This window comes from Vollenhovia emeryi, unplaced genomic scaffold, assembly GCF_000949405.1.
Source record: "Vollenhovia emeryi isolate VEMERY1.0 unplaced genomic scaffold, V.emery_V1.0 DF939136.1, whole genome shotgun sequence".
NCBI classification, from domain to species: domain Eukaryota; kingdom Metazoa; phylum Arthropoda; class Insecta; order Hymenoptera; family Formicidae; genus Vollenhovia; species Vollenhovia emeryi.
The window spans coordinates 522,993-537,690 of NW_011967230.1; the positions used below are offsets into that span (position 1 = coordinate 522,993).

At 46.6% G+C, this 14,698-nt stretch overlaps 1 protein-coding gene across 3 annotated transcripts in view; it reads left to right on the forward strand.

Annotated features, from left to right (window-relative positions):
- LOC105567554 (neuronal acetylcholine receptor subunit alpha-7) overlaps window positions 1-14,698 on the forward strand; it is a 237,998-nt gene that overhangs the window by 117,070 nt on the left and 106,230 nt on the right. For all 3 annotated transcript variants that reach the window (XR_001009361.1, XM_012022492.1, XM_012022494.1), the window contains exon 6: window positions 9,615-9,795. Coding sequence is in view for 2 of the 3 variants with exons in the window: in XM_012022492.1 (XP_011877882.1) it covers window positions 9,615-9,795 (181 nt within the window). In the remaining variant the exon portion in view is untranslated. The remainder of the gene's footprint in view (window positions 1-9,614; window positions 9,796-14,698) is intronic.

A 14,698-nucleotide genomic window follows, 5' to 3' on the forward strand; every position in this document is an offset into this window, starting at 1 on the left:
TGTGCATCCGAGGATTATTTAATCTTGTTGAAATCTTGTCGAACATCCGAGATGATTTTTCTCGCCCAGAATCAATGTTGGCTTATTAAAGATTTATGTTATCTTACCGTTACTCTAAAAAATGCATTATATATACAAAAGATTGCTAATTAAAAAGTAGAAAACTGTGCCTCCGAGGATTATTTTATCTCGCTAAAATCTCGTCGTACACGTGGATTGCCCTTGATAAATTTTCGTTTGTACGACTCGTAGAAATCCAAGACATCGATTGCGTTCGATGTCGAGTTGTTAGAAATCTTGAGGGCAGGGGGTACCAGCGAGATAAGTTCGAAAATTTACGCAAGGTGACGCGCCGCGAAATGAGAGAGCCTGACGAGAAATGCGAATACGTCCGATCGTATTGGCACATCTCGGTGCGAATTTGACAATGGAAAATGATGCAAGTCAATAGACGTAAGTCACAATGCGGCTATCCATTCCGCTGCCGACGCGGCTGCACGGACCACATATGCGAATATTATGCGAACCACAGCGGAAACACGAACCGCCGCAGAATTCGATCGAACACGGTGAAATATATCCATGGAATTCACTGGTTGATCTATCCACGGACGATCCAATTCGACTGGGCTTTCGCCCTCTCCCCTCCCCCGTTTACATAAGTGTATAAATTTATAACAATCCCTCTCTCACATGTTTGGCGAAAACGAGGGCGCGTTTGATCCGCTGCGATTTTCGTGGCCGCTCGAGTTAGAGTGGGGAGGGGAGGGATAGAGAGAAAGAGAGAGACACTACTCTAATCTACATACTTGATCCGGTTATTTAATCGAATCACGCGCTCTCGAACGAATGCGGTCGCGATTCTATCGGCCACTACCCTGGGGATACCAGAGTACATAGAACACAGTTCTAGTTCGTCCGTACCGTATACTATTTCCCCGATCTACATACAAATATGGACTCATAATCATTCTCGTTATTTACCCACGTCGGATCGAGAGTGTGTTTGATTTTCTCTCGGCGCCTCTCGAACCGATTCGGAGTCTGTATCTCTCGTTTATGCTTCTTAATCCAATCGACGTGAAAGCGCCGCCGCGCCCGAAAATGCAAGGAATAACAAGGAAATGCACCAGATCGAACGCAAACTTACTCGATATTGGGATAAGATCCCCAAATAAATACGCATATAATAGTATCGCACTTCCGGAGACCTCAGCAACGCTTGAATAGATTAAAGTCGCGTCGTGCGAATGCGAATTGATTTTGCGTAGCAAGATTCGCGCTGACATTTAATCTCGATACACGTAGGTCCATTAGCAACTGTTGAACAAAGTCGAGCAGCGACGAACGAAAATCCCCGTGTTTTTACAGTATGGATTTCTGACTATTATTTTACATATCGTGTTCCGCTCCGATCTGATCCGCCCACCAACGGATGCTGGCTGTGCACAATACACAGAGTGCGCCTAGAGGATTAACGGAATTGTACAAGTTACGTGTGCGTCTTCGGAATTCGTTCCGTCACGTCGGGTGCGAATACGGTGCTCAGCGAGCGACGTTTGTAATTATGTGAATAATTAATTGAAACGCGACGTCAGGCCACCCCGTTACTGCGGGCCACCGCATGACCGGGCCCGGTACCTGCTCCTTTCACGAATCGCTGGAGTCGGTCATTAACCAGGACGAATACGCGTCCTGATAATGAAGTCCCGAGCCACGGAAAATCGGATGGAGGGAATCTCTCCCAGGGATTTTCCTCCCGTCGCCATTTTCATCATATCGACAGTTCGCTTTTCATCTTACGAAATCGTTTCGTGTCTGCCGGGAGGGGAATCGCGCGGGGCTGTCCACGAGGAAATATCTATTTCTCGTTTCTTTCTTCGCGCAGACAGTTGGAAAAATCGGGAACATTAATCTTAAGGCTTTGATATCGCGTGCACGGGAGCACAAATGGGCGACATACTTGACAGAGTGTCTCTGTCAACAGTAAATGTGTGCCGTGAGATCGGGTACGTTCTCGCGAGAGGACTTCTCCGACGGGCGTGTCAGCTGAATTCGCTGCAATAGCCCCGCCGAGTGCGGACGGACAAATTTTCATATTGAATGCGACCCGCTGGCATTTACGAGCCGTGTAATATTAATACGCCGTCTTAGCTCGAGCGCCAGGCAGCCGGAAATCAGTATTGTTTGCGATATTTACTGCCGGCGGTGATAGCTCGCCGCCGAGTCACCTAGTTTCGCAAACGAGAGCTTAGGCGACATTCCGCGTCGTCTCCCGGTGATTTGGCGCCGTTAACTTTCCGACTGTTTTCCCGGACATTTATGACATACGGAGTTTGAGAGCGGTTCACCGCACCTCGTTATGTCGTCGGTACTATTTGCTCGTGGGAGCGCAATGAGCGAGCCGAACGAACGGCATACATGCACAGGACGTCCGAAAATGTTGAGTTTACGCTCGATATAATATGCATTAATTTGATTAATTTGCAGCCGACGTTTCCTTAAATTGCTTTCGCGACGAGAGGTCCAACTTTAATATTTCATCACGTCCAAATGTTTCGAGAGCCAGCTTCTGGTTACTCAGCGCGGCCTGAGAAACGAAATTGCAATCTTTCTCATCCGTCGCGGATCAAAAACCATCAACGTTTTAATATTTTTATCCGAATAAAGTGAAGTCTCATTGAAAATTCATCGTGTGGAGTACGGGGACTCTGAAAGACTCATTCCGCACGTGCGAACGCCAGCTGACACGCCGCGAACGGACAGTACGGTCGGTGTAGAGATGAAAGCGCGCGCGGACAATGTGATTAAGAATACACGCCGATTAGATTGAAAATCGTAAAACAGCCAACTTTTTATTTACGCGATTACGTGACTCGGGACTCCACCGTGGATGTAACGCGGCGAGAGAGCCGGAAAGGAGCGGGTTTCGCGGCAAGGTCGGTAAAACCCCAACCGTCCTGGAAAACTTTTACAAGGAAGACAAGAGAAACGCTGGACCGCCGATAATAAAAGAGAAAACGAAGTAGACTTATTCGCGGGAAAAGAAAAACCCTCCCCCCGGAATAACTCGCGCGTCCGATCCTCGATCGGAATGACGACGACGAGGACGGTTAAATCGATCAGTCGACGCGCGTAAACCAGTGAGACATATAAACGACGGAGGACGGAGACGTCGACCGATCAATCCGGCCTCGAGGGCGCAACCCGAATTCCACGCTTGACATTTCAATCTCCATGCGGCGAAGGCGCCTGGGCGGATACGCGGCTCGTTAGTCGTTGCATGTGTCGGTTTATGATAACGATCAAGTCTAACGAGATGAAACGGACAGCGCTTTACGATTTCTCCACGACACGAGACGAGGCTGTCGCTGTCTGCCGTTTGTGCTTGGTGCCTAACAATATCTGGTTTTTTTCCTGGTTTTTTTTTTCTAGCACGCAGAATATATTCTCGCACAAGGAGAAAGTCGCACAGAATACAAACAGACTTTATCACGCAGATACTTGAAACGTGCACCTAGCGACACTGTATATTCTATACTGTAGTTGAAGATAATTTACAGGTGGCTCGCAACTAGGATAATGCTGTGCTGAGGAATTGATTGCGCACCTTGACCGTTCGTCTCTCTAGCGTCTCTGTAAAGTGCAAAAATCTCTTAAACTTGCTGCATTCGATCTCATAACTTTGTAGCTGGAATGACAAGATCTTTCTTCTCTCTGAAAGTAGTCCTCTTACACAAAACTACTGTACAGCGGTTTCTTACAAAAGTACTGCGCTTATTTATCTTACAGAAATAGTCTGTTAAAAGTATACGATATAATATATTGACGAAATTGAATTCACTGCAAAATCGATGAGGAGCTGCGACAGACATCGCGATCGTCGCACGTGTAAAATCCTACGTGTAAAGAAAAGGCCACCTACCTGAAACGTTAAATATACGATAACAATCGTACCGATTAAACCAGAGTATCGGCATTGGATTAATTGACGATCGAAGAATCTCTGATACATCGCATAGACCCCGTCGCGAGTACAGGTTGGCGAGTGTGCGGTTATTGTTCATATTATAACAAGGGTCGTGGTGAAAAATGGCGAGGAAGAAACTCGCGAGAAAGTCAGCCCGACATCCTTGAATAATTTAATCATTAGGTTCACGTTACGCCGACGATCGACGTGTTTCGAAATTTCTCAATGCACGCGCTTGCGTGTTACGTTGGGGCGCGTCGTTGCGGCAATCGCCAACGGACGGCGGGACTTTTCCCGTCATCGATCCATAATATTTTTATATTTCTGCTGACCCGATCGCGTAATATTTTCACCTTTACGCGGTATTTACGCGGCGCACGCATCAGCGGGCTACGCGACGATACTCGCGAGCGTAGACGCGTCGGAACCTATAATTAACGTTGCGCAATTTTCCTTTTTCTTTTTTTTTTAGAAAGGGGCAGGAAAAGGAGGGTGTATTTGAACAGGAGGCGTGTTTTGTAAGGCATTAACTCCATCTACGTGGCTCGTTAGACTCGCTTATACTTGTTTCCGAGACTGCGGGGTCGATTATAAAATTAGGCTTTTGCAACCAATATTCTACGTACGTGTCAAAAAAAGCATTGACACAATCAGATGCGTCGATAGATTTGCAGACAGTGAGTGTCCAGCAGGCAGAAAATTAACTAATTAGGCAAACTTGCCAGTTTCCCCGCTGATATCCTCTAGAAACTCCAAGAACGTTTCGTCGATTGATTTTCTGTGATTTTACACGGCATTAAAATCATTCAGTTCTAATTGAGATGTACTTCTCTCTTTGCCGTTTCCTCTGAAGATGATTTCACCGAAGCGCGAATAACGATACGTAGACCCTGATTATACAAGCCATTGCGCATCTCGATACCGCGTGCTGTTTTTGGGAAACGATTTTACGCCCTAGGTACCGTCTAGCGAAACTGGCGCTTACATCATCCGTGGAGCAGCGCGTCGTAGAGCCTTTTCTCTCAGAGCAGTCTACCGCGCGTCGAAAGAACTCTCCAGCGCGACAAGTTCTTAATTGCCTCCGATAATCGTCGTTCCACTTTTTTTCACGGCTCGCCCGATCTCGCTCACCGTGGATTATCGCGTGCCTTGAATCGGCTTTAAGTACCTCCGCCCCGCCGATATTGTTTAAAGATACACCCGGCATTCTGGTGAAGTGATGAGCGGGGCGGGGCGGGGGGGGGATGCTCGTTATACTCGCGGAACAAAAGGAGGGTAGCCGCCTGCTATCCGGGGCGCGCGCGACTTACTTGTTGCTCACAACACCGAGGAGCGCGCTCTCCTCTCATGAATATCGTGACCCACGAGAGCGACGTGCTGCCTGAGCGAGAACTCGCGGACGAACGAAGAGGGAACGGGACACAGTGAGGAAACATAGAGATCGAGGGAGGGGGGGTCAGCGATCCTCGAGAACAGAATTTATCCCGAAAACCCGACAATAGGCACCGCAGTGGGATTCGCCTTTGTTCGACGTGGAACAATCGACGAAAGCGCCTCTCGGAATTCACGAACGCGACAGCGCGTGGACTTTGATGCATGCCGGGCGCAACTAGAGGCTAGAGCCCGCAAAAGGAAGAGGAAGCGAGAACGGCTCGATAAACATTGTCTTTTAATCCCGTCCAGCCGCGTTTTATCCTCGAGGCCCATCACCGAATATCCTTCCGCTCCACCGTTCCGCGCCGCATCAATTGCCATTTTACTTACTCGCTCGTGCTTTGATTATCGCCAGTCAATCACGCTTGAGGTACAATCGTTTTCGGCGCTAACGTATATGTAGTAAATGTGAATATGTTACGTCAGTCGTGTATAACTTTAACACAAGTCCCAGTAAGCTATTATTTTACTCGAACATTTTGCGATAAAATCCAAGTGGATCGTTTTTAGTCGATACATTTCGGGACGCTAATTTCCAGCCTTTAACGTTAAACAGAGTGGCAATGAATCTTTCAACTCAGCTTGTCTCTCGCGAAAATTGCTTAAATCAAATAATTTCGGGATTCACGATTTGTCAACGAAACTGATTATCAATTAAACTGTTCTTCCAACGTAAATAGAAACAGTAATTTTCGGATCAACAAGATTCCGCTTAAGAGATTAACTTAAATTTCAACGTTTAATTAAAGCTTTGAAAGGTTTTGTCTTTCACCCTCTCAAGCCTTAATTCACCAAAAGCGTAAATTTAAATCTCCATTAAAACCACTATTTTTCTTAGCTTCTGTCCACCGGTGGCCCCTGCGGTCGGAGCGACATTCGACGGTTCTTGCGCGCCCTGCGCGATTCACCGCCGCAATTGTTATTTCGAAGGTCCAATTCACACACGGGCGTTCTTTCCATTCGGAAATTGAGGCGTTCAAGATCGGACTTTTCGTACAAACATTCGCCTCGGCGCAGAGGTGCTTGCTTAGAGAACCGAATAAAGTACATAAGCCTCTCACAAGTTACGCCCGTAACGTCGCCAACGTTGAGACTCGCAGCTGACCATCCATTTCTCTCCTCCGCGCGCGGCTCTTCTACTCATTCTTCCGTCGGCCCTTCGCATGTGGCGCTAAGCTGCAGATAAGCGCGTCGAGATACGTGCATCCTGATTATCGCGCACCGGCTGCAACTATCTCGACCGGTAGTAAAATCCGCCGCAACGGAACGATGTTTGAATCCCTCGGTGCGTGTGTGTTTTTTTACTCCCGGGCTTATCATATCGCACTTGTTGCCGCGATATGTCGCGTTTTTCGCTGATCAAACACGTCAGATCGGCGCGATACAAGGCTCGAGCGGGTTAGAGTTGCCGCGATTTATCTGCTGACCGCGGAAATTCGGTCTTGCGCGAACTTGCACCTTGTCCTTAACTCGCGCCGAATACCCTTCCGCTTCGTTTCACGCTTCGCTAAGCAACGTACGCCAACGGCGCCAGAAAGATTTCGCGTAACGACAGTTTGCGGCATGTGTGCGGAACTTCCTTACATTCTTAACCGTACTATGAGCCATCCTGGGCAAGTACTTAACGTCGAGTAATCGTTAGGCATTCAGGCATACTTGGTTTCTCTTGGAGCGGAAACTTTTGCGGCCACTGTTGTCATACGACCGAGGGGGTATTAACGAAAACTTTCTCAAGTTCGCGGGAAGTTTATGATGGCGCGGTATCGAGTGCAATGCAATGTCAGGCTAAATTGTAACTTCCATTACACGGGATTACGTTAAGTTACATCAAGAGTGCCGCAAGTTTCCTTATACAACGTATTACTCGTCAGTGATAATGGAAGCGAGCTGACGTGCATTACTTGCAGTACTTCATTAAATTTCCATTCGGCGAAGAACGCGCGCGATCGTTTCTCATGAAAATAAAAGGGCTCTTATCTTTGCCGTCCAAGAGAATTCCGTGAAATCATATCAGAGGTGAATCGAGATCGCGTTGTCGCGGCTCGACGTAAATGCCACGCTCCCGTCACCGGGACGCGCCGGAAACGATCCGTCAACCTCGCGATAATCCGCGCCAGAAGATTGCCATTATCCTACATATTAATGCGCTCCTTGATGATGTCGTCATAATTAAGCCCCTCCCTGCGATCCGGCCATTAAATTCCACGCGTCGTTATTGCGGGTTCCATTGACCAGGTCGCCGATAATGTTGGATACCGCGTGCGCGGATTCTCACGATTCTGTTATAAATCGCTGTAGCGGTGCAATATTTTCTTGGTGGCTAATTAACGCGCATTCGCGCAATGACGTATCGTCGAGATAACGACCGCAAATCGCCTGTAGTAGTTCTGTCCCGGCGTATATCGCGCGCTCCTCACACGCGTCCAGAGACAAATGCGGCAGCGGGATAACGAAGTTGCCGCAAAAGAGGAACACGATCGACAAAATCCAATGCCCGGTACTCGCGCCGCAACACAGTCTCGTTCCGTCGTGTACGAACGAGATTAATTAGCCGGACACACTTTTTCGGCGAAATTCCGTTTCTCGTTAGTCTTCATTAGCCACACAACAACGACGACAATGCCGCTATCCGTGACGCGCCAGAACAAACGTGCATTAGAGAGAGAGCGTTCGACCGGTTTTACGAACCGATCGATTTCGCGAAGCCTATTTTCCCCGACGCCTCGGGCCGCGCGCGCGCACGCGCGCGCGCGCGAGTTCGATTAGACCGCGCGTTAATCGACACCGAAAGAGAAACGTCGCTCAGCCCCGCGATCTGGGACAAATGGCAAAACACACAAAACCGACGGGACCGCGTTTACTATCTCATTGCGAATGAACGGACGAGCGCGGCAAGATCACGTACGAAGAGAGGCGAGGTAACGATTAATACAGCGGTGCTGAAAATTCAATTCCCCGCTGAAATTAATTAACTTGATTCTCCGAGGGGACTCACTCTGAAGCGCCCCCTTTTTTCCCCCCGCCCCGCCGCCCTCCGTCCTCTGTCTTATCCCCTTCGTTCTCCATTTCACGATAACGTGTAAAAGTAACGAGGAGCGCAAGGGCTTTAACGATACGGCGGTATCGATTTTCGATTGGCGAGAATGACATCCTCGAAACCTTCGACAATGCCGCCTTCTCATAGCGACTCCGAGGGAACATTAACGCCGATGCCACTTACATCGGACATTTTCGCGAGCGCGCGGTGTCAGTTTCTACACGTTGTCTCGCAGGTCGTCTAATATTCGATTCACCTGCGCCGAGTATATACCTACTTGCCGCGACAGCATAAAGGACATCCTATTTATTAGCACGTTTCCCGGAGGAATAGGAATGTCTCGCGCGCCCTTGCGCCCGCCCCTTACATTCGGAAACTTAATAAGCCGCTGGGTAAATATGTTAAAAAAATTGGCGCGCACGGGCTCCCGGCGCAAATATCCGCCTTTATCCTTTAACGCTGTTTAAGTGGTCGCTTCAAATTATTCTTAAGGGATTAACGCGAACTGGCTCACGCTATCCTTTCTCTTCCTCTTTTCCTCTTCTCTCGCGTTTCACCCTTTCCCTTTTTCATCGCAGTTCCGGCTCGCACTTAAAGAGCCTCTCGTAAAAGCGGTCCTAAACGGTTTGCATTTTCATGAATAACACTCGCGAGTGCCCCGTTTTATTCTCCGTCACCTTTGTGATTCTCATCTTATTATTCATTCAGGACGTTGCGTGAAAGACGTTGTGATTTAGATAAATGACGAAAGCACCACAGCCATATCGCGCGAGGAAATGCAGCGCGTACGCGAAGCGAGGTGGGGATTGAGAAATTTCAAACATTTTCTAATCGCGCTTGAATCTTGAATCGGCCTAATTTTTTTCCGCGCAACACACAAAGTGTTTCCCTAATGGATATTACAATGTCGCAAAGTAAGCGTAATTGGAACGGAGAGGAATTGCCATGCTCGAAATATCCCATCCATCTCCTTAGCTCCGACATGAACGTGACATTCGTGTTCTGCGTCTGTTAATATCCTTCGTGCGAGATCTTGCCGGCAGCAACAAGAACCGATGACGTTCCCGCTCCATCACGCGGTGATTAAAGAGACGTGCGATTAAACCGGCCGCGAAACGTTCACGATTGACGACTGACGAGGGTAATTAATGGAAGTATGATATGAAACGTTAGTGCGGATGAGGGTTTCGACGGGACGTACCAAACAAACGTGGTGGTCACGCATAACGGCAGTTGCCTGTACGTCCCTCCGGGCATCTTCAAGAGCACATGCAAGATAGACATCACTTGGTTCCCCTTTGACGACCAACACTGTGACATGAAGTTCGGATCCTGGACCTACGACGGCAACCAGGTACACTACTGTCTCCACTTACACACCGACACACGCTCAATACACACCGAGAGCACCAAGATTATTATTCGATCCCTTAAATTCTTCCGAATGATCTACACGCGCTTTTACTCGGGTAAACCGGAAGTGAAGGGTGAAAGACGGTACGAGGGACCGCGAAATGTGGCTGTCCTAGAGTGCCGGCCGATGTGACCGCCGTGCGGCGCGACAAGGGAAAGGATCTCTCATTTTCGCGATTACGATCTTTCGAAAGCCTGCCGCGAAGTTTCTGTCTGCCACGCGATGCCTGTTGATACCAGTACGATAAGATCTTGAGAAATGTCGATCCGTTGGTGTAAATTTTCCGAGATTTTTCTCACGGAGAATTTGTACGTGTCAATTTGCATTTAACGGTTCCTCATTGTAACAACATATTCTCCAGCTAATACAAAATACAAAGCCATTTAAAAATTAATAAATTTCTTAATGTAACATCTTGTTAACTCCACATCTGCCGCTCGAGTCTGCTAAATATACAAAGCTGTTGTAATGAAAGTTTGCTGAATATATAGAACAAAATTAAAGATACATATTTATATAAAATATTTGTATAGTTTTCTAATACAACGCACATCTTGAAATTAATGAGGAATTAATTGGCCGGCGAAATCACGGCGATTAAAAACGTGTCTGAATCACTCCCGCCGCTTAATTACCGTCCAATTACCAATTACGAGTGCGCGTCTCGTCCTCGCTTAACGAGCTCGCGACCGAATTTCCATGCAGAAAACTGCCGAGAATTATCCTATCTGCGTCGCGCCCGTTTGGCGTGCGAGGCGGGGATTCCCGCGGGATCCCCGGCGCTCTATCGCCGTCGCAAATGGAGCCACTTTCGTTGTCTGTTCGCCATCAGGGATCCCTCGCTGCCACGAGAGACTCGACCCCCCTCCCACCTCGTCCCAGCCGTGACCAGAAAAACCCTATCCCGCGCCCGTGACGGGCATCTCGCGGCTTCTTCTGTCCGACACAAGACTCACGAGTGCAACACACAATAGCGATGCTCCATAGATAGCCGTTCTCACGCTTCGTAGCTTCAGCTCGGATCTATATACATAATATAGGCATATATATGATATATATGATATATATATGATATATAGCATATTATTACATGTTACACACGTACGACACACGTATCACACGCACCGTTATCTATAATGTGTGAGTTAGATCGAGTGCCGCGTGAGGAAAAAGATTAAGTAAGATAGGAAAGAGTCAGGGATACCCAGCACTCCAGAAGAGAGAGAATGTTGATCGCGAGAATCGGACTTGTTCAGCGCGTCCTGCGCTGTTTCGCTTGGCGTGGCAAATTTCGTGGTGTCTCGGGTGGATTTTCCTTTGAGACGATTTTCTTTTTTCCACGATAGGTCCGCCGGAAGAGGCGGAGGGGGAACGTCGTTCCGTCAACGATTTCGCCGATTTTGATTTAATGTGCTTCAACAAAAGCGCAAATCGATTGTAAATATTTTATGAAATTGATGTTGAGAACACGCACACATTATTTTGCACACACGCACAGAAAATTGTGCGGCACCACAGATGCCGGTTAACCCGGAAATACGCCGCGCGACTTAAATCATCGGATTCGATCTTGCCCTGTTCAATTATTTCCAAATTGCGGGTAACTTGAGGTGATCACCATGGCGCGATTTCCTCGCACTATTATGGAAACGCTATTTCCATGCGTCGAACCGACGGCATCAATTCTACAACGTCAGAAAGCACACGGTTACCTCCGCTCGATCGTAATTACTTTGTCGCATAAATTTCTTAATAGTCCGCGAATCGCATTTATCACTTCTCCGTGTCAATTTAACATTTAACATTTCCTAGAGAAATTATTGAATCGACGTAAAATGCGACGCATTAATATCACATTTTGATAAAAGGACCGACGGATAAGAATAATTTGTTTAATTCTGTGTGGCATAAATAAGAAATTAGTTTGCCTCGCACGTCGTTTGATTGCGCGTAGACGCGAGCTTACATTTAGATGTAATTTTGTAACGGGAATTTCGAGAGCCGAGGGTGAAATTTTGCTAAACTAGCTCTACTAGATTATATATGTCTGACCATCGTTAATGGAACGATCTCGACGCTCTCGTAGATTGTGTCGCAGATACTTGAACGTGCATTGTCAATGATAATTACATCGGCGGCGTTAGATAAATTGCCGTTGCCTGTATTTAAAGCGAGCAATTCGCTACAGTGTACTTTTCCCAATCTCGTTATCTCGCGTTACAGGATAATTATCCTCAATGATCTTTCCTATAACGTTCTTCACGATAATCGCGACATTTGCACTCGGACGTTTCCGCCCCGAAGAAAATTGCAGAGAGAATAATCTCGTGACAGAGAGAAGATATTCGTCTTTGCTTCTTTGTCGCGATTTAATCGCCCGTAAGTTCGCCCATCAGTTATCAAATTATCAATTATCAAAGTTCTATGCAAAATCCACGTTTAATTCCGCCTGCATAAGTTCTCTAATATCTACTTAATCTGAAATTTGAAATTGGCGGTCCGCCAACGCGTGAATAATTTCCAAGTTTCAGGCTCGTACAAGCTGTCGTAATTTTTGCACGTTCAACTATCAAATTCGCATTGATACAAAACGCCGATAAAGTTTGGCAGGATGCAGGCCGTTGTAATCTCTCGGTGAATTCCGCCTCTCTCCATTACGTAAGCGATAAATTTTGGCGCCAGCATATGGCAGCGGATCCCCCGTCGTCGTAATGTGTTACAGAAGCCGTGGATGCGCGCGTTTGTACACCAGATACATATTAGGCGTATACGCGAGGCGTCGCGCCTAACTCACGACGTCGAGTTTGTCGAGCTCGTTCCCACGGCGCGCAGTTTGCAGGCCGCATATAAACGCCAAATGTTAAATTCATTTTACTTACGACCCGGCCTCGACACTTCGCCACGTCCGTGACAGTTTCCAACCCCCCGAGACCCTCGCGCAAAGAACTACTCGCGATCAGAGCGTAGAGAGGCACGGCGGTTCGTTCCGTCGCTCGAAATCACTCCCTGACGCACAGAATTAACGGGAATCAAACGTAATTTGATATTTTATTACGCGTAAATCTGCCCGACTTGAGAAAAAAGAACACCTTTAGCTCGCAATCTGCGTTGGATTTAAATTTAATAATTCTCGAAATAATTTTTACCTTGTTTAATTCCTTGCTCGATAACGATATCTTGGTTTAAAAGGGGTCTTGTATTTTCCAGAAATATTGATTCAACCGCGGTGCATAATTAATTAACTTTTGACATTTTGATTTTAATGCTCGCTTAATGAACGCGGAAAACTTACGTGTATTAATATCCTTAGGGATATCTCGTATGCTGTGTCTCGTGATTTGCGACATCTGCAGGTATAAAAATTTAACGTGGACTGTTCGGTATCTTTATTGCGATGTATTTTACAATTTGCGAGCGAGAAAGAATCGTACTTTATGATAACGATTTATCGCGACGCTGCCGAGCCATGCGACGATTGGTAGTGCTGGGCCATAAAGCAAACTGAAAATGACAAATCGTGATTTTCCGTTTGCCGCTGATGTACCGTAAAACACTACACCGCATCGTAAAGCTCAGCGAATGTTCGCTAACGGATAATACACTTATCGCGGCGACCGAATAGAATGAGAACAACAAGTGTCTCACATACATCACACACGCACGCGCACGCACACTCGCGCGCGCGTGCGCGCGCGCGCGGGCATAGCATTTTTAACAAATCGCCACTAGAGTCCATTGCTAGTGTTATTATTGTCATTCAAGAGAAATATTTTTTGTCGAAGCAAAATCGGCCAAATCGAAACTAACTCGACCGTCACGTGTACAGATACGCGTACACGCACGTACACATTCATCTCTTCAGTCGTTTGAATATTTATTTTTATTTTTACAGTATCAAATAAGTACATTACCGCAAAAGATTGAAATTTAAAGTTATGAAATTTAACACGTAATTTTTACACTTTTTTTTGTGCTCACGTTGTATTTTGTGACAATTTCTCGATTCATCGGCGTTATCGATTTTAATAATATCAAAATCATTAACCGCACGTGGCGGCTTTGTCGCACGCTTTGATGATAAATAAGGTGCATGCTTTAGCATTCTTATAAATTGCGCGTCGAACTATTTCCTCGCTGCCACTGCCGATAAATTTATAAACACTCCGTCATTCTTCTTTGTTCTCCTCGCTTTAATACGGCCCCGACGTCGATAAGACTAAAAAACTGCCATTGCTTTTCAGACGGGGCTATCTCACGGGTAATAAATAATCTCCGTACTTCCGCAACGCGGTCGCGGTCTCATCGATTTCCAGCCCGAGGGCAATAAATTTGCTCATTATTTGTCTAAATGCGTGTAAAGTTTCTCGTGTCATTTCACGTAACATCTCTACCTCTTAATCATGGCGCGGACAGAATTTACCGCGATACACAGATACTTCAGACACATTTTAGCGTTTGCAATTTTTATGTTTTCCAATTAATCATTTGCCTTTAACTTGTCGTTCGACTAGCTCGACAGAATAAAGCATTAATTACATTATCTCGAGAATCGTGTCAACGGGTCGATTTTTGCGCGCGATTTCCGTACAAGTTTCCCCGTAATAATAAAACAATAGCTTCGGATACGTAGAGATTTCAAGCGCTGTATTTTATGTGCAACGATCATGTCGCGCGCGGGCTCTTTAAGAAACGATCGAACTTAACACGTTTTACACCGTCCGGGGGTAAAATCAGTTCTCCGATAAATTTCGCGCTTAAATAATAAATAATCTGTCCACTTTTGTACCTCCTTCCCTCCGGCGTTTCGTCGTCGTCATATCACATATAATAAATTGACCGTAAA